The 22,867-nt window shown below is 45.5% G+C and overlaps 1 protein-coding gene across 5 annotated transcripts in view; it reads left to right on the top strand.

Moving 5' to 3' along the window:
* Nucleotides 1-22,867, top strand: part of FAM168A (family with sequence similarity 168 member A) — a 202,143-nt gene that overhangs the window by 165,268 nt on the left and 14,008 nt on the right. For 3 of the 5 annotated variants that reach the window (XM_049822986.1, XM_049822983.1, XM_049822984.1), the window contains 2 exons: nt 10,958-11,038; nt 22,342-22,467. In XM_049822986.1, coding sequence (XP_049678943.1) covers nt 10,958-11,038; nt 22,342-22,467 — 207 coding nt within the window. The remainder of the gene's footprint in view (nt 1-10,957; nt 11,039-22,341; nt 22,468-22,867) is intronic. The other 2 variants (XM_049822987.1, XM_049822985.1) reach the window with 1 other exon arrangement.

The raw sequence follows: 22,867 nt of genomic DNA, 5'->3' as shown, positions 1-22,867 counted from the left end.
GAGACTTGTCTCAACATAGGAAAGGATATGACACATGTCTCTTGCCCAGAAGTTATATTGATTGACAGTCTGTCAAGTTCTGTCACTGTGGTTTATTTATAGTATGTGCCTTAAATAATCAAACTATCTCCCTAATATTTTTGGACAGTTGCTTCTAGTTTTCAAGATGAGTTTTGCTCATACAAATGCATCCTGAACCCAGAAAGCTACCGTAAGGTCTGGGAGGTTTCTTTTGGATGTAGGTGGGAAGTAAAACTGAGATGGAACTGAAATAAGAATGGAAATGGGAATCACCTCTTTGGGCCAACAGCTTGCAACCATACTGAACCTTAAAAAATAGTCTGAAAGCAAGTTTTCTCTGAGCAAGAGAAAATGAAGGCAACGTATGCACAAAACAGTGCTTCTGTCATTTTCTTAATATCTTTTTGGTCTTGTAAAGTCTCTTAATTCCCTGGCACGCTGAAGGCAACAGCTTCAAGCTGACATATTGCATTGTACAGCCACAAGGTCCCATGGAAGAGCTCAGAGCTCTCTGCAAATCCACTGCTTTTCCTGCCTAATTTCCAAGAAACCAGGATTCTCCAGCTCTGCAGGGCAGGGAGGCCCCAGCAGCCGTCCGCTGTCTTTGACCTCCAGCTGGGAAAATCTCCTCCAGGCAGGCAGGACCTCATTGTGTCCACGTTGTGACACTGTGAAATGGAGACAAACAGACGGTACCACATGCCTATGCCATGATGCCATCAACTGAAGGTTTTCTCTCCATCACCTTTCATGCCAAAGGCACCTCTTCCACTTCCATGACTTTCAATAGTGCTGTCTTATAAGTCTGTCCTTAGAGAGGAAATGGTCATAAAAAGAAAATCTTTTTTTGCCAGATTCATACAGTTTTTGTCAGGGTTTTTTGGGGGGTGGGTTTATACTGAAGCTGTTGCAGAGGCACAGTTGTGTTATCTGTGATGCCTGTAGAGCTCCTACCTGTATAGTCTTCAATCATTGTGCTTATCATGTAAGATGTGGATGACCCATAAGAAAAACTCCGTCTTCAAAGAGTGTGTGCTTTCACACAAGTGGAATTCACCACCCTTTGGGTCCAGCTGTGATCCTCGGAAAGGAGATGAAGGAGAGGGAAGGAGTTACAAAAGTTTTCATACTGCCCATGGCAGGGTGGTTGGAACCAGATGATCTTTGAAGGTCCCTTCCAACCCAAACCATCCTGTGATTGCTATGGATGCTTCGGGAAGACAGACGGCACAAAGCACTTTGTATTGATGGGGAGGACATACCCCACTCCAGCAAGAGCCCCACTGCCTTCAGCATAAGCCCGCAGATCCTCCCCACCGCCGTTCCCCTGCGGGCTGTGGGCCTTGGCCGTCTGTCTGCAGCTCATCACGAAGTCTCTCATCAGTAAAAATGCACAAGGGCACCCCTTGAACAGCAGATACAATGAATTACTCCATTTAATTAAAGTCCTTTAATTTTCATAGGATCAGATGGCAGTGCTGGCTTACGGTCTCAAGAGCAGCGAGTGTGAGTTATGGTTTTCCAGCTCTGCAATAACGTGTTGAGTTCAGAGTCTCAGTCTGAGTACAAGGTCAGCAGCTGCTGGTCTGTATGGACATCAGGTTTAAAAATGGGAAACAACAGCAGCAGCGAAGCTGTGGGTGCCTTTACAGTCCACGTGAAGATTGGTGTTGCATGGCCAGAGGTAACAAGCGAAAAATAAGTTGCTGCTTATATAAAGAAAAGGACCTTTTGGGTGAAAAAAGAACCAACTGTAAAAGGTCTCCAGGAAAGCAAGCAGGTTGTCAAATGCTAGAGCAAATCTTTCTTTAAAACAGTTGCTCTGTCTGCTGAGACATGTTCATTTGACTGCTCTACTCTTGGGCTGATGAGGCTTGAAACAGTAATAAGGGGGTGGCACTTTTTCATGGGAATGAATGTATTTATTATCCTCAGAGACTTCAGAAATGCTGGATTCTCCACCATCCATTAACTTGTTCTGCAGAACGGTTCCACCCTTGCTTTCAGCTTTTCCTCTATTTTTACATCCATTTAGCATGAGTGGGCTGGAATAGTTTCATGGCAAGGTGGCGAGTGAGTGATGGGATACCAGCAGTAATGTGGGATGATTAGTGTAAAATGAAACCTGGCCCAGCCTCTGGGCTCCCTGCAGCATCAAGGTGCATTTGCAGATCTGGATGCTCATCCTTTGTGATGGCAAAGGAGCAGCACGCGGGAGAGGTTTGGTTAGAGCTTGACATCAAGTGTGTGCAATTGCTGTGCTTGATTCTACTGTTAAATGGTTCTGCTTGATTAGGGAAGAAAGAAAAGCTTATGCCATCGTTCCTGCTGTAGTTGCATTTGTGAGCTGGCAAAACAGGATTTACTCAGATTCATATAATTTAAAGTGTTAAGCATAAAACAAAATAGAAATCAGTTTAGGAGGGTTTCAGCTCTGTCCTCCTGAGTTGGAGACTGCTTCTAGACTAAATTTGATTTGGAAAAGTCTGTGAATTGGGGAATGTACATTTTGAGCTATAAAAGGAGTTCCAGTAGAATAGATTTGCCTTTTAAAATGCACGAGGCCAAATTAAGCTGGGGGTAAGTGAATTCTAATGGATGAGATGTGTCTTGATGTTTTAGGACTGAGTTTGACCTGAGTTCTAGCTGAAGGATGGTAACATCTTAAAACACACTGACAATCTTCATACCCGTAGCATCCTAAGAGCCCTTAGTCTGTAAGTCACTTGTGACAGAGGGCTCCTGGCTGGTAAATCAGGTGCTTGGTCTTAGAAGTGTTGCTCTCCGTTGACCTTGGTGCAGCCCCCGTGCCCGCCACGGCAGCTGGACCCGTAAAAAGAGCAGCCTGGTAGAGTTGGGTCATGGTTTATGGAAGGGGATGAACAGGCTGGCCGTGAACATCTGAAGTGATGTGGCAGGAATACCTGCTGCGTACCAGGTAGGCAACGGTGTTGTATCAAGGCAGCTACACACCTAACTTAGGTGGGATAAAACTGGAGCAATTAATCTTTGATATAAGTCAGTGATGCATTAAATAGTTCCCATTGAACAGGAAAGCTGTATAAAATGCCCTTCGTAAGAAGCCATTCAGAAGTCACCTCCCTACCTCCCATACACCAAGGGATATTCCCTGGAGGACAGCTCCCCAAAAGGCAGGAGGAGATTCATGGCCCAAGCCCCAAGCTCTACGGCTGTGTGAGGAGCAAGGTGGGCTGAAAAGACAGCCTTCTGGATGGAGAAAGGCTCATGCCATGGGAGAGCAAGGTTTGTTTAAATTTATGCTGCATGTCATTTCCGAAATGCTGTAGCTCTTCATCCCTGGAGGCTTGGTTTCCAATGCAGAATTAGTTCCCAGATGTCTTTCTCAGCTATTTTCTCTGTGCCCCCCAATGATAATTAGGCTCATTCTTTCTGGTGTCATTGCTACCGGCAATCAACGTTCAAGAGCGTTGCTGCAAGTCTGGCCGGTGGAGGCTTTGGTGGAGCTACTCCAGGAAACCTATATGGTGTCTGCTCTTCAGTTTCTCAGCTCTGGGGTAATTCCTCAAGTACCAAATTTGCACATTCATGTCACAGAATGTGACTTTTTGCAAGAATAAATTCCCAATCAGTCTAGAGGGAATGGATTTACGGTGGTATGAAGTTGAAGACATGAAGTTTGTCACATTTCTGTCCTGAGAAGGTACTCATAAATAATATTTTTGAAGAGTTTCTGAGGTCTAGGCAATAAAGAATGAGAAATAGTAGATGGGCTTAAAATATAACATGAAAGTATTTTGCAGGTGAAAATACTTTGGCTTCATAGGGCTGACCTGAGGAGGTGATTGTAAAGACAAAATGTTCTTTGACCTGTTGCAGCTTCATAGCTATCGCTCAGCAGAAACAAAACTGGCATACAGTGGCTTAGGGGTTTAAAAGGGGAGAATTAGTAAAATGGTCCCTTGAATTTATCCACCTTGGAGCAATAAATGATGCAATATGAACAGTTTTGTGTGGCTGCCCAGCTTTTTAGTCCGTTGAATGTTGGTAGTTGAGGAGCTCTTGAGATAATGCAGCGTCTGAGCAGCGGTGAGCTGGAGTCCTTGGTGGCAGTGGTTCAACGAGCTGAAGTGTGGTTGGTTTTATAGTGCCTTGTCCTGCAGTTAGATAAGGGACTTTATTATCTGTCCCTGTAAAAATCCCTGTGATATGGCCGCTATTAGGATTGTATCACTCCTCGAGACTTGCTAGGAAAAAGAATTAAGGAGAATATTTTGTCTTGTAAATTAATTTAGGCTGCTGGTAGCAATTTAAATCCTAATCAGATAATGGCCAACAGGAACTATTCTTGAAAAATTAAATGGCACATTTTGGAAATCAGTGTTGTAAGTGACAATTCATTTACCTAATCACCGGTGGAAGATCTGAAGTATGGACCAAACCACCTGGGCTCTCTAGCCAAAGAGAAGCAAGTTCTTTTTCAAGAGTTTCAGGAGTACCTGAAACTCTCGTGCAGAGACCTAGCACTTGTGGATTTTCGGTGCTGCATTGACTGGTATCTTATTTAGATGCTCCTGACAATTTTGCTTGTGATCTGGAGCCGGAAGCTCACCCATATGTGGCATGAAATTGTGGGTGGATGGATTATGGTAGATGCTGCTGGCAGATGCCAAACCCTGGGTGAACGTGTTGAGTTTGGGCTGCTCAAAACCAGCGAGCACCTTTGGAGAAGGACTTTGGTATGGGATGACCAGACCAGTTCAGCATGACAGGTTCAGATCACCATATTGATTCCTTTTCTAAGTAAGTACTCTGAAGTGCTCTGTCTGCTCCACTTTTTAACGTCTGTGTGCCTCGGGTGTGTGGACAATGGGGTTGTTTTTCCATTTCAGCAGGGCTGGAGGGGAGAAGTGAGTGGCAGAGCCCCAGGGAACGTCCCCTGAAGTCCACAGTGGTTCCTGAGCACCCCACTGTCTCTTGGACATGGCTTTTGTGATGTTTGTACACAGAGGAGAGCCCATATCCAGAAACAGGAGGACAAGAGGGCATGAATCTTACGATATATCAAGGTTTATAGTGTGCTTTCAGAAGGCTGTGTGAGATGGGTGTAAGAAATATGCACGGTAGGTGACACAGTTAGAAACATGAATGAAATCTGGAGGGAAATGTGGCCTAATCTCTGCTTGGTACCACATGTTGGTGTCTCTGAAGCTCCAGGATCAGGCCTAAAGCTTACAGAGGCAGGCTCGCAGCCTGGCTAAGATGCTAGTTAACCGAAGGAGGTTCTTCACTGTCAGAGAGTATCGTAATAATGCATCTGCGGTTTTGTCTTTTTGTAAATTCACTCCATTTTTTCAAATCTGGATTAGCGTGATAGGCTAGAGGGAAGTGATGCCATCCAAAGGGACCTGGACAGGCTTGAGGAGTGGGTCAGGTGAACCTCACGAAGTTCAACAAGGCCAAGTGCAAGGCCCTGCACATGGGTCGGGGCAATCCCCGGTATCCATACAGGTTGGGGGATAAAGGATAAGGGAGAAGGACTTGGGGATACTGGTAGATGAAAAATTGGACATGAGTTGGCAATGTGCGTTCGCAGCCCAGAAAGCCAACCGTGTCCTGGGCTGCATCGCCAGCAGCGTGGGCAGCAGGTCGAGGGAGGGGATTCTGCCCCTCTGCTCCGATCGGGTGAGACCCCACCTGCGGTTCTGCGTCCAGCTCTGGGGTCCTCAGCACAGGAGAGACAGGGACCTGTTGGAGCGGGTCCAGAGGAGGGACACGAAAACGATCAGAGGGCTGGAACACCTCTGCTGTGAGGACAGGCTGAGAGAGTTGGGGTTGTTCAGCCTGGAGAAGAGAAGGCTCCTGGGGGACCTTATTGCAGCCTTTTAATATATAAAGGTGGCTCTAAGAAAGATGGAGAGAGGCTTTTTACCAAGGCCTGCAGTGACAGGACAAGGGGTAATGGGTTGAAACTGAAGGAGGGCAGGTTTAGATTGGGTGCAAGGAAGAAATTCTTTATGATGAGGGTGGTGAGACATCGGAACAGGTTGCCCAGAGAAGCTGTGGATGCCCCATACCTGGAAATGTTCAAGGCCAGGTTGGATGGAGCTTTGAGCAACCTGCTCTCATTGAAGAAGTCCCTGCCCATGGCAGGGGGTTCGACTAGATGATCTTTGAAGGTCCCTTCCATCCCAAACCATTCTGTGATTCTGTGGATGTAGGTTGCTCATTTACGGCGAGGATGGGCAGTGTATGCTGAAGTTTACTTTAGAGGAAGCAGACAAATGAGGAGGAGACCTTTGAATTGGGACTTCACCTCTAAAACTTGCTACAGGTGCCTTTGTCATGGGGTTTTAATGTCACTTTGTCCCTCGTGCATGGTCCTATGGAGCCTGGTGGCGCCGACCTACAGGGTGTCGCAAGGTTTTTTCCAGTGGCTCGTGGGAAGGATGAGCTGGAGCTGGTTTGCACCTGGGGCTGGGTATGAGCCTCCTGAATTTCAGATGCCGAAGCAAATTAAGAGAATATAACAAATCTAATCCTTGAATGAGCCCAAATATACCCTTCCCCTCTATGGCTGCCTGTTCAATTCTTTAATCCTCCCCACCCTGCTGCTAACCTTTCCTCCAAGGGCAGCCATTTGCCTGCTGACATCTCTGTGGTTTTTTCTCCTGCCCTCTCTCCCCAGTAATTCAGCATTTTTTGTCTACTGATGTACAGAACAACCACAGCATCCGCGTAGGAGCTCGGTACCTCGAGACCAGGAATAAGCTATCCCAGAAGGCTGCCAGGATGGAAAGAGCTGTCTTAAATGCCCCATCCAACCATTTCTTGTCTCGTGCAGAAGCGGCCTGTGGTGAGCTTGTGTGTACAGTTACACATGCATCTGTCTTCCATGTAGGCAGTAAAATATATATAGCTGGAAATATAAGCTAACTGCTTTATTATGGGTGTTCTGAGTATAATCACGAAGGAGCCTGGGCTAAACAAAGCTGGTGGTTAAACACATTTGAAGGCTCTGTATGCCACTCTTTTTTAAATTATTTCCTTAACTCCTTTACTAGTGCATCTCCTAAAGGTGTGCATGTTAAAAAGAGGGGGTGGGTAGCTGGGACTCGTAGCCTAAAAGCCATTAATCAAAAGCAGCATTGCACCAAAGAGGACGGGGATGAGCAGAGCTGGAAGTAATGGTATAGAAACATTTAGAAATACATGAAAAATTAAAGACAGCTTTAAAATACCTACTTGATGCAGCCCTGTGTGCTCTTCACTTTGCACAGCCAGTTATTGAGTCGTAATTTTTAAAGTAGTTCAGTTAGTGCTTCTCCGAGTTGGAGTGCTGTATATTTTCCTTGGGGAGAACATTAAATGAACACTGGCTTTCCTACTCCTATTGATTGTGGAGATGATATTAAATTAAAATAAAGCAAGAAAACAACTTTTGATTTCTTCTGTGAGGACTCTAATAAATTTTGTTCAATATGTTTTCATCTCATTTTTCTTTCCTTCTGTATCATTGCTGTAATAAGGCCCCAAGCCCCAGCAGAGACAGGGTCCCATCATGTGCAGATCTGTACAAGTAGAAAGTAAAGGATATTTTCTTTCTGTCCCTGACATTTTCATGTCTCCAGCAGGAAGCCCATGAAGATTAGCAGGACTCAACACAAAACAAGTGGGTTTGGCCTACTTGCTGTTATTTTTGATTCAAGGTGAAGAAGCAAGACAGATGTGGTAGGAGGGGAGCAGAGTCAGCAGGAGGGACAGGGATTTACTGGAGATCTCTTAGGGTATCCAGGGGGAAAATCAGAGCAGGACGCCAGATGCTTTGGTGCTGCCACCTCTCCTGAGCTCATCCCTGGTTGTTAGATCCAGGCTTTGTCTTCTACCCTAGGGGATGTAAGACATGGGGACCATCATGGGGATTGCAGCTTTTTGCTTTCCTGAGAAAGCTTGTTTGTGGTCATTTGGGGGATGAAGAAGATCCAACAAACATAAATCCTAACGGCTCAAAAACCAATAAGGTATAAAACCGTCTCATGTATTTTTAAACCCAGTGGGTTTTGAGTGCTGGGAATTTTCAAGCGTGTTTCCCCTGGCACAAATTGCCCCAGATTCTACTACTTTCTTATCTTTTAGTATGTCCAAAAAAGGAGCAAACCACATTAATTTTCCTGCACCTTTCCCATCTCCGTTTCCCCTTGAAATAGAAAGGACAAGTTTTCTTGCTGGAGGTCAGCACTTATCAAAGTTTATGAGATCAGAGTGGAAGATAGAGTAGAGCAGGGCTGGCTGCACCTTTTCGCATCCAAAGCTATTAAAGCTTCCTTGATAGAAACGGTATTTATCTGAAATTAAATTATTCTGAAAATGGCCATAACTGTCTTTCAGAACAACAAAAGATACCACAGTAAGCAAGACGCAGTCCTACCAAGCATAAGTTAAACCCAAAAAAAGAGAAAGAAGACCTAAATATATGGTTGTCTCCATCTGCCTGAAATAACTGTGAAGTCTTTCAATAATGGGCTGCATGGAAAAGCTTACCCAAAGCCACAGTTTTCCTGTGGTCTGAAAGTGGTCTGATTTATTTCAGGCTTGTTTTTCGCCTGTAAACCTAATGTTGAAAATTCTGGTCCAAGTAAAAGAGAAGGTTTTTTTTCTGAATATGGTAGTGTGTGACTGCTGGTGATATCTCAGAGGGCACAGATTAAACTTTTGCTGCATGTAGCCACACAGGACTATGTTTTTCATGGTTGTTGATTTAAGAACTATTACTCAAGGACTATTATTAAGGACTACTGCAGCAGTTCATGGGATTCAGGACTTACTTGGGGCAGATTAACCAGCAGCAAAGACCAGAAGAACCCCTTGGTGCCCCAAAAGGCTATCATCTAGATCTCATCCTTAGTTGATGAGCAAGGGACTTCCCAACACCGTGGCACGCACACACAGCCATCGGCTACTAAACTGTGTGCTGAGCAGGTAAAACCCCATGTAGAAACACGGTTGAGAGAATTATAGGGAAAATATGCTTGGTGTGGTCAAGAAGTGAACTGAAGTTGGTTTAACACCCCTAGCCAGATTGGTCAGGAGGCAAAGCGGGATTATTGAGCTCGAGCAGACAATGGGAGGACCCTGGAGTGATGAATATACTGGAAAAGAAATTGTTATCTTCTAATGAAGCAGAGAGTAGGCAAGCGTATTTCTGATTTAAGATCTTCATCATTAATGTTCTGCTTGCAATCACTGGCTCTGCAAATAACTTTCCAAGGAGCTTCTTGATTGCTAAAAGGCTGTATATATTCCTGAGTATGATGACAACATAGTTTTATGTAGCCTAAAAAAAAAAAAATAAAAAATCTGTTAAACTGCTGCTTATCCAACATTAACTACAGCAATTTTTAATTAACCTGATTTAGAAGCCAAATATATCACTGATGAAAATGAGAGGGTAGAACATACAGTCATTTATTCCAGTACAGTGGTCATGATTGTTGAATTAGATTTATTCAAATGAACCTCAAAATTTTGCTGCAGTAGTCAGCTGTGTGACGGGTGCCAGGTTTTAGAAATCTGCACGTAGTCAAAGAGCAGTGAGCTTTGGGGCATAGGAGGAAGAGATTGCAATGTGTTTGTCTTACTGCTCAGAAAGGGAGAGGAAAGGCCCACACTCAATTTTATTTAATAAAGAAAAAAAAAAAAAAAAAAAGATGGGGTGTGAATTGACTACTAATTACCTCTTCCAGCCTTTGCTGGCAATCAGCAGACAGCGTCAGTGGAGCTTGGCGTAGAAAGTCTCTCCAAGGGTCATTTTGTCTGCCGTTGGGTTGGCTCTGCTCTGGGACGATGGCCAACAAGATGCACAGATAAACCGGGGCGGTGGCCATGGCCGTGAAGCACAGCAAAGCCAAACTCTCCGCCAGCAAAGGAAGATTAACATGTCCCGTTCGGTCTGTCAGAGGGATTTACGCAGGAGCACGTAAGAAAGGATGGAGTTACTCGAGCGTTACTGTTTTCAGTCAGGAAGACTTCCAAGAAATGGAAGCAGGGCAGTAAACAAAAGCAGAAACGGACAGGACCAAGGTGTGGAGGTTGTCGTCTGTGGTCTTTGTAGAGGACAAGAACTTCTAGTGAAGTAAGAGTTTGGTGCAAGACATCTGCACTGTGTGTGGGTGCACATAGGGACTTGGGTCTGCAGCGTACGGTGATTTCCAAGCCTCCATGTAGCTGACTGTTTAGATTATTTCCCCTGAACTCCCTGTGACCGATCTGAGTGAAGATGATGAAAATTGAAGATGCTCTGCAACCTTTTCTAAAGTGCCCATTAAAACCTCATGCAGCTTCAAAGGGTACAAGCTGCCATGCGTGTTCCTTCCAGGTGGCCTGGCAGGTAATTGGGTCCCTCCCAGGGATGGCAGTTGTGCAGCCATGAGTGAATATAAGGCCTGGCATGTTTTCATGCAACGTCTCTGCCTTCCCTTTAGCAAGAAGCTCTGGTTAATGGACGTGCTGAGCACCGAGGACTCGGGCTGGGTGCTGAGCTCTGCTGTTAGAATGCAAGAAGTGGTACGATGATCAAGCTATGATGGCTGAAAGCAGCCAAGGAAAACCTTTCAAATACTGCAGCGCTGGTGGTTTTTTGTAGCTGAGTTCTGCATTCAGTGTGTGTATTTTCTTGGTAGTTTTCTTCAGAGCACAGTGAACATTCCTGCATTCTGGTTATCATCCTTGTTTTCTAGAGGAATAAAGATGAAATACTGATGATGTCACATGTAAGTCTGTAGAGTGCATTCACAGTCCCTCCTGTACCCTGGCCAACTGAGAATACATCTGTGCTTTACCTCTCAGCTGTGCCGCTGGCCTCTTTGCTCACACAGGTTGTTTATTGCTTCCCAGGGATGCTGTCCTTTTCTCTCTCCCTGTTGACAAAAGCATAATTTCTCTTTTTTTCTCATTGCAGGTTATCCGACGGGCTATCCCACCGCTGCCCCAGCCTACAACCCAAACATGTATCCAACCAGCAGCCCCGGCTATGCCCCAGGTAAAAATCTGTGTATGGAGAAGAGATCAGGCATGTTGAAACATGCAAGAGGATTTACCTTTTGCTGCTCAGTGTACAAAACCCAGCAGTTTCCATGTGCTTGTCAGCAAATACTTCCCAGGCAAGGGGCCTGTATTAAGCTCTTCCCTTCCTAACTCTGCCATTAACTTCATGCCCACCATTGTGAATATTTGTCTATGTTGCAAAGTACTTTTGAGCCATGAATTATATCTTAATACTAATCCCAGGAATTTTACAATCCTTATTGCTGTGATACCTGCACATTGATGGCTTCTAATATTTTCTGAATACCGCATGCTATCTCACCGAGATTGCCTTCCCCTTCCCCCTGCTTGTCCCTCTCTCCTCTTTCCATGTCATAGATGCAGAAACATCAGCAACCGTGTCCTGTTTGGTGTCTGGATCTGCCGTGCCGTGTCTTTACCATCCCCTGCTTTCCTGTTGCACCGACGGACTCTGGGTCTGTCCTAGTGTCTTCTGTCCAGCTCCTGCCCTTCACACCATGCTAAAATGGCTCTTCCAAAGATGCAGCAAGCTTTTCCCGGCCAAACTCAGGAACAATTCTGCCTAAGCCTTGGTGTACTGGTTATCATTGACAGTACCAGCTGCAATCTCCTCCATAAAATCTTGTTTTCCCTTAGTTTTCCCAGTTTGGCCAGTTGTTTTCTACCTCTGCTGCAGTGTGTCCATTGGGATGTATTTGTCATCCGCCTCTTCCAGCTTTCCATGAAAGCTCAGCCAAGCTCTGTCCTTTATTCCCTTCTCCACTACTCCCCATCTATCTCCAGGAAACCTTACTTGGAGCCACATGCTCTTTTGCATCCTCCTTTGCAGTTCCTCTGAACCATCCTACCAGCCAGGCTGATGGGTAAGGCGTTCATCCTCCATAGCTCAGCCCCTACCCTGGAGCTCTGCTCTCTTTGCTGTCTCAAATCTTGGCAAATACTTCCCCATCCTTTCAGAGAGCTGGTACAAAAATAATTTTTCCAGCCCATTGCTTTAACCATGTCATCCCCCTCTTTGCCTCCCTCTTACTCATATCTAGCACAGGCTACTTGTCCTTATTGACAGAAACAACGCCCACTCCATTTATTCTTGGTGTCCAGAGCCTTACTGCTCTTATAGTTCAGCCACAATGTCTGTCCTGTTCACCTCTTACCTTTCCAAGCAAGCACCTTCCTTGTTCCTTCTGCTGCTCTCACTGGAAGGAGGCTTCCCCTTATCATCCACAAAGCCACTTCTCGTTTGAATTCCTCCATTAGCCATGATTTTTTTTTCGACAAAACCCCATGACTAGACTGCCAAGATGCTTCCCTTCCCTGCTGTTGAGTACCATTGCTCCACACCTCCCTTCTGTCTGGTTTCCTCTGTTGTCGCTTGGCCAAACTCGTACCCAGCCCATGGCTCCGGTTATATTGTACAGAAGGGTCTGGATGGAGGAGGACACACACACATCCAGGACCTTCCTGCCTGGCCGGAGAGAACTGGAGAGGAGAAAGCCATCAAAGCACGTGGGTGGCATGAGTACAAACCTAGTCATCCCCTGTCCGTCACTTTAGGTTGAACACCTCATCTACATGAGGTGGGGAGATGGGGGAAATGCTTATAGCCAAGGGCTGCCAATGGTAGAAGATTCATGTAGATGAGGATACAATGGAAATTAACCATGGGAGCTTCTGTCAAATAGCTTCCAGCAAGGACACTTCTTATTCCAGGAGGAGGGGTCCTTCCACTATTTTTAAGTCAGACAAGTTACTCCAAAGCAGGAGTCATGGAGTAATTCCCACCTGTCCACAAGGAGTTGTCTTCACCACAGCACAGACTAATGAGGTTCTGTGCTTAATGAGGAATATTTGAGTTGCTCTGCTAAATCAATCACTTGCTTTTTTATACTTTTGAGCCCAAATTTTAAAACCTGTGTAGAAGTCTTTTTCTTTTTGGAGTTGAAGACTTCTCTTAGGCCCCGCTCAGGAAATTAACTGAAGTTAAACCTACATTTAAGTACTTTACTGAAAGCAGCCCTTTGGAAGGACCAAGTGACCTTGAGTTTTTAAAATGCAGTTAAGTTTTCTGCTTTCAGCCAAATTACCTGGGGGACGGGACCCTCTTGGCATGACAAAGGGTGGTAGAAACCCAAGAGCTAAGTAGCAGTTTGAAAATGTGACTCTTATCTGGAGTGAATTAAGTGAAAGTTAGTATAAGAAATATCTAATAGCAATCTTGAGATCTTGCTGCCCAGCGAAGCTGTGGATGCCCCATCATTGGAAGTGTTCAAGGGGCTGGACAGGGCTTTGAGCAACCTGGTCTAGTGGAAGGTGTCCCTGCCCATGGCAGGGGTGTTGGAACAAGATGATATTTGAAGGTCCCTTCCAACCCAAACCATTCTATGATCAGAACATTACTTATTAGCTGTGGTTTTTTAGTCTGTGTGTTATTGGAGCATTTTTTTTAAGGGGTACGCTCACACAGGTCAAATGCAAGAATTGGCAATGTCCAAACTGTGATTGGAAAAGCATTTCTGAAATCAGGACTGTGCCTTTTTTCATGGTTTTCATGAAAAAGGCCTGAAAAAATCTCTTGCTCACCCATTTCCAAGCACACATTGGAGATGAAAAATAATATCTCGCCCTTTGTTTTGACTTCATGGCTTTTCGGTTGGCCGAGATGTTTATTCTGAATGCTTCGCCTCAAAAGAGCTGCAGGATTTTAAAACTTCTGAATAAAGCCTTCTTTTCAGCTAAGTGTTCAGTAGTCATTGGAGTGAAATAGATGCTTGCGTAACGAACACAAAGCTGGACTTTGTTGCAGTCTTGCTAAACCCTTTCTCCTTTGAATTGCCAAGTTTTCAGTCTCCTGGTTGTTGTAAAATCAGTGGATCCCCAGGCTCAGGAGTTTTCCAAGGCTGATGAAGCAGGAATGAGCGTTTCATTGCCAAAAACTTTTGGTGCTGTCTTCTCCACATCACAGTTTAAATTCACTGTTATTTTGCAAGGTTATTAAATAAAGCCGTTTACTGCGGATGACTCTGTAAGGGATCTGTTGTGTTTTGTTTGGTTCTATGTGCTTCTGGTAGGGTCTTTAGCTGCATTTCTTCCCACTAAAAATCTTAACATGTAATATGAAACAAGTTTTGTTCCCCTAGATGTGTGCTGGCTACTCTCAAATTCCCCTGAAGGATATAACACTGAAAGAGTAAAGTGAAAAGAGCTCTACAGCATTAAAAAACCCACAAATCTATTAGTAACTTGTCCTGCCAGAGGCTGGCAATGCCCTGCCTGCTTAGCCAGGGATGTAAATACAGCAGCATTCCTGTGTATTAGCCTGGACATTATAATGTCTCTTGTCCCCAGCCACTGCCTGTGCCTTGCGCAGGCAGGAGCTCCACCGCTGAGTGGTGAGATGGCCAAGGGGACACCCAAGTGAGAGGGAACACCAAATCACTGCAGGACGAGGAATTCTGGGTGGGGTCTTTTGTATTGCTTCTTGTACATCTCAGACACCATCCTTGGGAGCTGGAGTTCCTATTAGAAAACGAATGGAAACACCTCCCAGAAATGCTGTGTTGCTATCCAAACAAAATACTTTTCTTTGCAAAATCTTGATGAAATCCACACATTCCCCTGGAAAGATTTTAGTTCAGCTCAGTTTAATTTTCCAAATCAAAAAGAAAGAGAAAAGACTAGGAAATTTTCAAGTATTTTAAACAGCTGCAGCAATTGCCATATTTAGGGAAGATTTGGTTCCCTTTAGCTGTATAGACCTTAGGTCTCTAATCCTTCTATCCCAGGTCCCTCTGTATTCAGTGGAGAGAAAGACAGACCTCCCCAGAGACACATCTAGCCCATCTTTGGGGACAGACATCCCATGGATGCCTGTCTGTCCTACCAGGAGAGCTTGAGATGAATCCTGCCTGGGATGTCCTTCATGCTCATGAGGAACAGGAGCCCAAGGGGGGGTGGAGGGGTGGGTGCTCTCTGAAGTAACTCTCATACATAGTCAAGATACCCTCAGAGAAGAAGACCTCTAAGATGATGTTTTATGGGATTGCTTTCTTGGCATAGGTTAGGATAGGAGGAATAGATTGAGAAATGGGATGCACCTGGCTTGTAGAAGTGTAGGTCCTGGAGTGGGCTGGAGGACAAGCCTCCTTCTCTCAAGCAAAGAAGTTCCTTGCCTGCACAACAAAGACAAGAAAGAAGTGCATGTCCCAACCCAGACAGTGAAGAAACAGTCAAGAAAACCAGGAAAGAACAAGAAAACACAGGGATAACCCTGGAAATTGGGGTTCACCCAGGTGGGCAGCAGTGAGCCCTTGGGCACACCCTCTTGAGCCCCATCATTCCTGCAGCGGCATCTACAGCCTGTGTCCTCCACCCAGCAGAAAGGAGCCCCCAGATTCAGCGAGGGCCGGGTTGTCCATCCGCCCTGGTCTCTCTTCCCTGAAAACAGCCAGATCGACCTTCAGAAGATTCCTTGTGATTGTTCGGTATAGAATAATCCGCCCCTAACCTTGTTAGTCAGCGGCTTTTATAAGCACAAAAACACAAAGACTTTGATTTTTCCCTACCTTTGTCCTGGTGGCTGTGGCTGTGGGTGTCCTCTCTTTCATTAAAGATGCTTAACCTCCCCCGTGCTTTGATTCTTGCTATATTTTATCGCTACAATACTTTGCAGCAAGCAGTTCTGCAGATTAATTAAGGCTTGAGTTACTGATTATTTTTTTTAAAGCAATGCAAATAATTGTCTGTTGCTTTAGATTTGCATGGTGTGAAAGGGGAAACGAAAGCCCTGGTCAATCTTCTTTGTGCCAGCCAGCCTTTTGTTCATTCCCCTGATGCTCCCTTCTGAAGTGCAATCCTAATCTTTACTGACTTGCCTTCTCTAAAAAAAATCCTCTGATCATTTTGTCCCCCCTCGCCAGATCTTTTTGTTACGCGGCTTAATGCTCAAGCAAGAAAGCCTTCGCAGCCATCTTGACATTTAAATTTCATTTCTCTGTTTATAGTTCTTAAAAAAATGCCTTTAATAATTTCCATATTAGAAATCTCCTAATGTCCAGAAAGCTGACAGGTCATTTTGCAGTGAGAACAAAAATCATCCAGTGCGTAACGCAACATAGCTAAGCGCTAAATTAGCAAGGAGACGGTGAAGATTAAAATCGGTGCTCCTCAACCCAACTCCTCTTGTGCAGAAACCTCCATTCTCCCCGTAAACAATCATACAGCTCTTGAAATCAATTTAGTATCACAGCAGGCTTTTTTTCCCCACTATTTGGAGATTTATCTCGTAGGAGGCATGGTTCAGAGCCCTCAGCTTGTTCATGTGCAGCCGGGAGGAAAGATGCTTTCGTGGACTCGCCTATGCTCAGACCGGCGGCTCAGGAGCGGGGGATGCACAAGCACCAGTTAGTGGAGAAGAAAAACGCCTGTGTGATGCCGTGAGTGAGGACAGCATCTGTCAACATTATCTTTAGAGGCAGAGCAAAGGCTACAGAGGCAATCCTGGCTTGGACCCTTCTTAAATTTAGAGGCTTTTTCAAGCTATTTGCAACTCCCTGCCAGTTTTTATTGAATTATGTTTCTTAAGATCCCAATTCTGCCGCAGGCGAAATGCCACATTAACAGCTCCAGGAAGCAGGCACGGGCTCTGCCGCTCAGGACCTCCCAGCATCGCACCCACTGTCTGTGGTGACTTCTCTATGGAAAACATGCGTAAAGGAGAAAAATTAAGAGGTTTTGAGAGACAACTAATGCAAAATAAGCTCCATAAAATAGTCCAGCAGTGGGTACATGCGACAGAGCAAGCAGCGTCCTCCACTGTGTTAAATGGAATTGAGTTAAAGTAATACTGTGGTTCAGTGGCTGAGTTAAAAACCAGTCGTCTGTATCGGTATGGAGAGCGTTTACTCAAATTGAATCAGCTGCTGTCATACAGAAGGCTGGAAATAAACCTGCCGCAGAGAAGAACATGCTGCTGGGGTTCATGCCATCCATCAAACACACTGGGAATCAGAGGGGATCAGCTTTATTTTTAAAATCTTTGATTCTGAAACAGAAGACTAATTCTGAATGTATTTTTAAGGAATTTTAGATGTTGAGCCTTCAGCTGCCTCACTGCAGAAAGAGATGCTGTACGTTCCCAGCAGAATTGCTACTCTCAAAAGCATCCCATCCGCCGACAAGGTTCTTCTGTTTAAAACCTCCCAGGCTGGGATTGGGGTGGTACCTGCTAGCAGAAATCCTACAGGATCATTAAAAAAGCAATCACAAACCAAAGTTTCATGTTTGGTTATCTGATTCTCCATACGTAGGTTAACCAGGAAAATGTGCCTCTTAATGCTACTTTGAATAGATGTTGAAAAGGGTGGGAAGAGCATCCTTTGCTTGTGACTTCTGAATTTGTGGGATGTAACTGGAAGCGAGCTGTCAGTCTTGAAAGAAACTGTTGTGTACAACCTTGATCACCCTCTCTGGTCCACCCTAAAGGTGTTCCTCAGACCAGCTCTCTCTGGTTAGGTATCTCTTGCCCCAAACCTCGTGAGTTTCGCTTGGCTTCCATGCAAAATCTTAGCAAGAAATGAACCACTGAGCGAAGATGAAGACTGCCCTCTGCTCCTGCCCTTGGTGTGGTTCACCCCAACTGAAGAGAAGTGCATCAGTGGTGGTTAATTTTCAAAGTCTGTTTTTCAAATACCTGCTACTTACGTGCCATCCGCTTTCATCCTTGATGTCCTCCCAAACACTCACGATACAGTCCCTGATGCCACGCTGGAAGTCAGCGACGCTCATGCTCTTCTGTTGACCTCATGGTTCCCCAGACCCCGGGATCCACATGGAAAAGTAAATGATTTAGTGCCCCAAACTTTGTAATTGCCTCAATCCGAGAAGCATAAGGAGACGTGGAGAGGAGCTTGGAGAATTCTGGAGTCCTCTTGGTCCATGCAGATCCAGTAGCCGTGAGGAAAGGAAAATGGTAATTGGAACCAGTCTTGATTCCTCCCTCTGTCAATGTCAGGTATCTGGTGAATATTTGCTAATGTTTGAGCACCAAGTTTATTTCAAAGCAAACCTTCCCAAGGCATAGATAACAGCCAGCCACTGCATTGCTTGCAAAGCTCAGCCAAAGGAGCCCTGCATCAAGCAAGGGAAGTAATTTCTTTCCATCCTGATTCATTGAAACAACACAAGTTTCTGCCTTGTGTGATTTTCCTGTTGGTGTTTTCCCATATTTGTTAGAGGGAGAGACATAAGGCAGGCTACGAGATGACTCAAAACACTGGCATTGCAAACTCTTATGCTTGCAATAAGCCTGGTTATTGAGGGCAGTGTTATTAAAAAAAAATCCTTTCAAGTATATAAAAATGAGTGCCTAAAATCACTCTGCTGCAGAGACACGAGGCACGCCAATTTAAAAAAAAAAAAAATAATAATGTATGTCTTCATTAGGCCTGGTGCATGTTCCCTCCCAGGCATTCTGTCTTCCTGAGATGGTTGTTTTGTTTTAACTTCCTTCATTAAAGCATGCCTTTTTATTTTCCTGAAAGTAGGGCACACACTTTTTGCACGGAGGCTGGCTTATGCTTTAACTGCATTTATTAATAATGCAGGGGAGAATAATGCTTTGCATCCATTACTTCAGTGCCCTTCCAGAGCAGAACAGATATTTCTAAAATCACCCTCGGAAATTAGGGGTCTCTGCGGGGATGTTGTGGGACAGGACGGAGGCTCCAATCCCTCATTCCTGCTTCTGGGTCCTCCCCAGAGGAAACATTGCTCTGCAGAGGGAAAGCGTAGGCATCGTCTTTCCCTACATAAGTGCTCTGAACCATCCTCTGTAGGCGCCCACCGACTATTTAGGGGCATCAGTGGGTCCCCTAAGGTGGGTATCTTGGGGTCTGGTGGGGTGAACATCCTGTAGAGCCTTGCAAGGCTTTCTAAGAACAAGTGCTCCCAACGTTTTGGGACACTCAGGCTCATGGTAATGGGACTGCCTGGGGAATTACGCTTATTGCAAACTTTGTACGAGGCTCAAGGCTGTATCTATCACAAATAAGGTTGGCAGAGAGAAGCAAGAAATATATATACCGTATATACTGTATCATCTGCTTCGTCCTTTCATTGTGATTCTGTGCTCCAGTGAATTCACAGAATTTTCTTCAGGCATGTCTGGTTCATGTTTTTCTCTTTTCCACTTAAAATATGTCTTGAACATTAGCACATTGGCTAGAGGTCCTCGCAGGGAGACAGACCAGTCCCAGTGCTGCAGAGACCCCTGCTCAGTTCACATTGCTTGCCCAGTCCCCACCACTAGATTTGCCAGGGATCCAACAGACAATGAATAAAAGCTCTTTATTTTTCAATGAACAGCGCAGGCAAGAGGTTAAACCAAATCCAGAAGACACTGGCAGGAGATAGATCTTAATTTATGTTAGATAGTCATGGCTGGATTGTAACCGCTATGAATTGTAGCTCTTGCAAAGGACCAGGAGATATTAATGTTTCTAGAAGCCTCCTTGGTTCACCTTTCGTGTAGTTTTAAGTGATGGATTCTCCGAGGATCCATGATTTAATATAAGGAACATGTATAGCTATGGCAAACTCCCAGCTGTCTCCAACCCAGATTACCTTGATTTTTTTGGTAGGTCTAATGTGGAGAGGGGAAACTGCAGAGGAACATCTAAATAAATTGTCTCATCAGTCTTGGAGATTAAAACCTTTGTGAAATCCAGAGGCAAAAATGAATCTGATTTTGAATAAAAGCGTAAGTGAAAGAGTGTTTCTGTCTCAGCGCTGGGAGTTGGCTCTCCAGTGTGATGTTCAGGAGTGCAGTGTACCATGGAAAATAAAGCAAGGCAGTTTGGAAATCCTTAATAACTCACAAGCCTTTGGGACGGGGTGCAGGCTCGGAGCAGAATGTGATCAGTGCTTGAGTGGAGGAGAAATTGTGCTCCGAGTCCCTCACTTCCCACAAACCTCCTGGTTTTCTCTGGGAGAAGGTGAGGAGGGAGGAGCATGTTTCCATGTCTCCAGCAGCGGAGCACCAGCCAGCCAGATCATCTTGCCCCATAAACATCTCCACACAGCTGATGATTGCCATGTGGTCCAGTAAGGCATCACTGCTGGGTGTCCTCCACGCTCCTGTATTTCTGCCCCACGCTAGGAGAGTGGTCTCACGAGTTTTTGGTGGACCAACAGACCTGTGGTAGTGCTTCTCCGTTCTCTCTGGGCAGTGGTACCCAACCACGAGGACCTGTGTTGCGGCTGGCACGGGCTGTGGCACCAGTGCCGATTCCTCCTTGGGTTCCTCAATTGCTCATCCCCAACTTCCAGCCCTGTGGCACTCCAGATTTACAGTTGGATCTTCAGAGATGGTTAATTAAAGAGTCTGAGCAGACATGGAGGCATTGGAGGGGTTTGAAACATCATTGCTCTTGCCTTTGCAGAAAGGTTTACAAGTCCTGACCAAGTCATGAAGTCCCTTCTTCGGGGCTTAGCGCCGAGCCCCTCGGGGGGCAGGAACTTGCTTGGGAGAAGGAATTATGAAGTGCAGCTTTAAAGTGTCTTCATGTGTGATGCCCTTGGGGCTGATGGGAGTATAAGGAACCCACCACCTCCTCCTGTGGGCCGTGCTGTCTCTCCCAAAGATCTCTTCTTTTCTTTCTGCCCCAGACTGCTTTGTCTGAGCTTGGCTGGTTCTGCTATCAGAAACAGTTCCCTGCCTACAAAATTACACCTTTGTTTTTTTCCTCCAGAAGTCTCTTGAGTTGGCAGATCTGACCCAAAATCCCTTTACCACATCCCTAGGGAAATCCTACCTGTCCTTAACGCCACCTGCACAGGGAGAAGGGGACGACAGGGATGTGCTCTGACCTCCAACCTTCTAGAGATCTTGGGAAATTCAAAATTTGGTGGAGAGAGAGCGTCTCAACAGTCTACCTTCTGCATTCACAAACGATACCTTTAAAGAAGCCATCAATCGGTGATTTTCTTTGATTCCAGCAGCTGCATCATTTTACCTCCTTTATCCTCCACAACTTCACAGTGAGGTCTAATCACTGAGTGGCTTGCTGAGGATCGATCAACCCTCACTTGGTTTTCTTTCCTTAGTAGCTGGGTGTGCAAAGTATATACTGCAGTACATGGAAAACCTGGGGCTTATTTCTTTCATAATGACAGCCAGAGCAGCTCGTTAAGCTGGCGAGCAGCGAGCTGTAATAACTGGCTGAGGCTTTCAAAAGATATATGCACTCGTGTTGGGAGGTGGTGGGACTTAAACCAAGGATGGTGGGGGCCACCATTTGAGATTAGTCTGGAACAAAAAGTTAGGACAGATCCATAGTTTCAGGGGACAAAAAAAAAAAAAAAAGAAAAAGACCTGTTAAGCCTTTCTCAGAGGCACCAACTTTGGGAAGGAGTCTGGCTGTCAGCTTGTGTTGGCGATCTGCCTTCTCCATAGGTGTGCCTTCGGTGTAACGGCAGTTCTTCTTAGATGAGCATTGGCAATGCATTTGGATATAGGATAAAGGTATAGCCAGTGCTGGTTCATCATACACAGGTGCATTATGGCAGTTAGTGTAAGACCTTTTCCTCTTTCAGAAAATTTATGACCCACAAAATGACTGAATTCTGTTGGTCCCTTCTCAAATCCCACAAGATTTGGCTCTTGAGATTCTTCTGGATTATCTTGGTTGGCTTTATAAATACTTTTCTGCAAACTGGGATACAGGGCGACCTGCCCAAAGCCACTGCTTCTGCTGACTGTCCTTTCCAGAGTTTCTGAGGACCACCTAACACTGTGATGGGATGGTCACAGCGACCAGTACCTTGTCCACTAGTGGTACCTGCCATGCAAGCATCTCAAAGGGCTTTACTGAGAATAAAATGCCTTGCACATCAGGCTCAGCCTGTTTTCCAGCTGGAAACACGAGGTCAAGGACAGCTGTTACTGGTCCCTATGCACAGAGGTGACCAGTGGTATCTGGGGAGGGATGGTGGCTCTGCTGGCCACGTCCCCCATATGTAGATCTTCATGCAGGTTGCTTAGCTCAGGAAACCAGTTGTTTGGGGTAGGTAACTGGTTTGCTGCAATGCGCTGTGCAAACCATCCCTCCATGGGGAGCAGGTGGGGCCAGAGGAACCACGGTGTGAAATTCCTACGGATAGTTGTCCTTAAAAGGTGGGAGGGAAAGGAAGAGAGCAGCAAAGTGGTTCAAATGTGACATAAATGCGGGAAGTCGTATCTTCATTGCTCTGTGTGACACCTCTTCTCTGTCTCCACTCAAGCTACACTTCTGATGAAGCAAGCCTGGCCACAGACCTCTTCCTCCTGTGCCACGGAGGGCACCTTCCACCTCCCGGTGGACACCGGGACCGAGAACAGAACTTATCAGGCTTCTTCTGCAGCATTCAGTAAATAAACCTTTTCTTCTGGGGTTTTACTTGGTTGTTTTGTGCCCATTTGCCTCCCCTCCTGTGGGTTATTTGGGGGATGGGGTTATTTGGGATCAGCAAACAGATGGGATCATTCATGTCCGTGCGTCCGTGTGTCCTTCCCTGAGTGCTGAGCCCTGACAGCGGTGAGGGTGCTGCAGGTCCTGGGAGTGCTCACTGGCACCATGGAGCTGATCCATCACCTTCTGCGCCCAGAGCTGCCCAGTGGGAGCATTGCTCTGCTGCTGCAATTCCCTTCTGGGATGAAATTTTGCAGAGCTCTTGGTTTTTTTTCATCTGAAAACGAGGTAGCATCCCTGCTCCTTTCTGTTCTCATGTGTTAAAACCACAAAGGAGCATGAAAAGAAGAGCACCAACC

This window comes from Accipiter gentilis, chromosome 19 (genome assembly GCF_929443795.1).
Source record: "Accipiter gentilis chromosome 19, bAccGen1.1, whole genome shotgun sequence".
NCBI classification, from domain to species: Eukaryota; Metazoa; Chordata; class Aves; order Accipitriformes; family Accipitridae; genus Astur; species Astur gentilis.
Note: the sequence above shows the minus strand (reverse complement) of the source record. Positions and strands in the feature narration are given on the sequence as shown.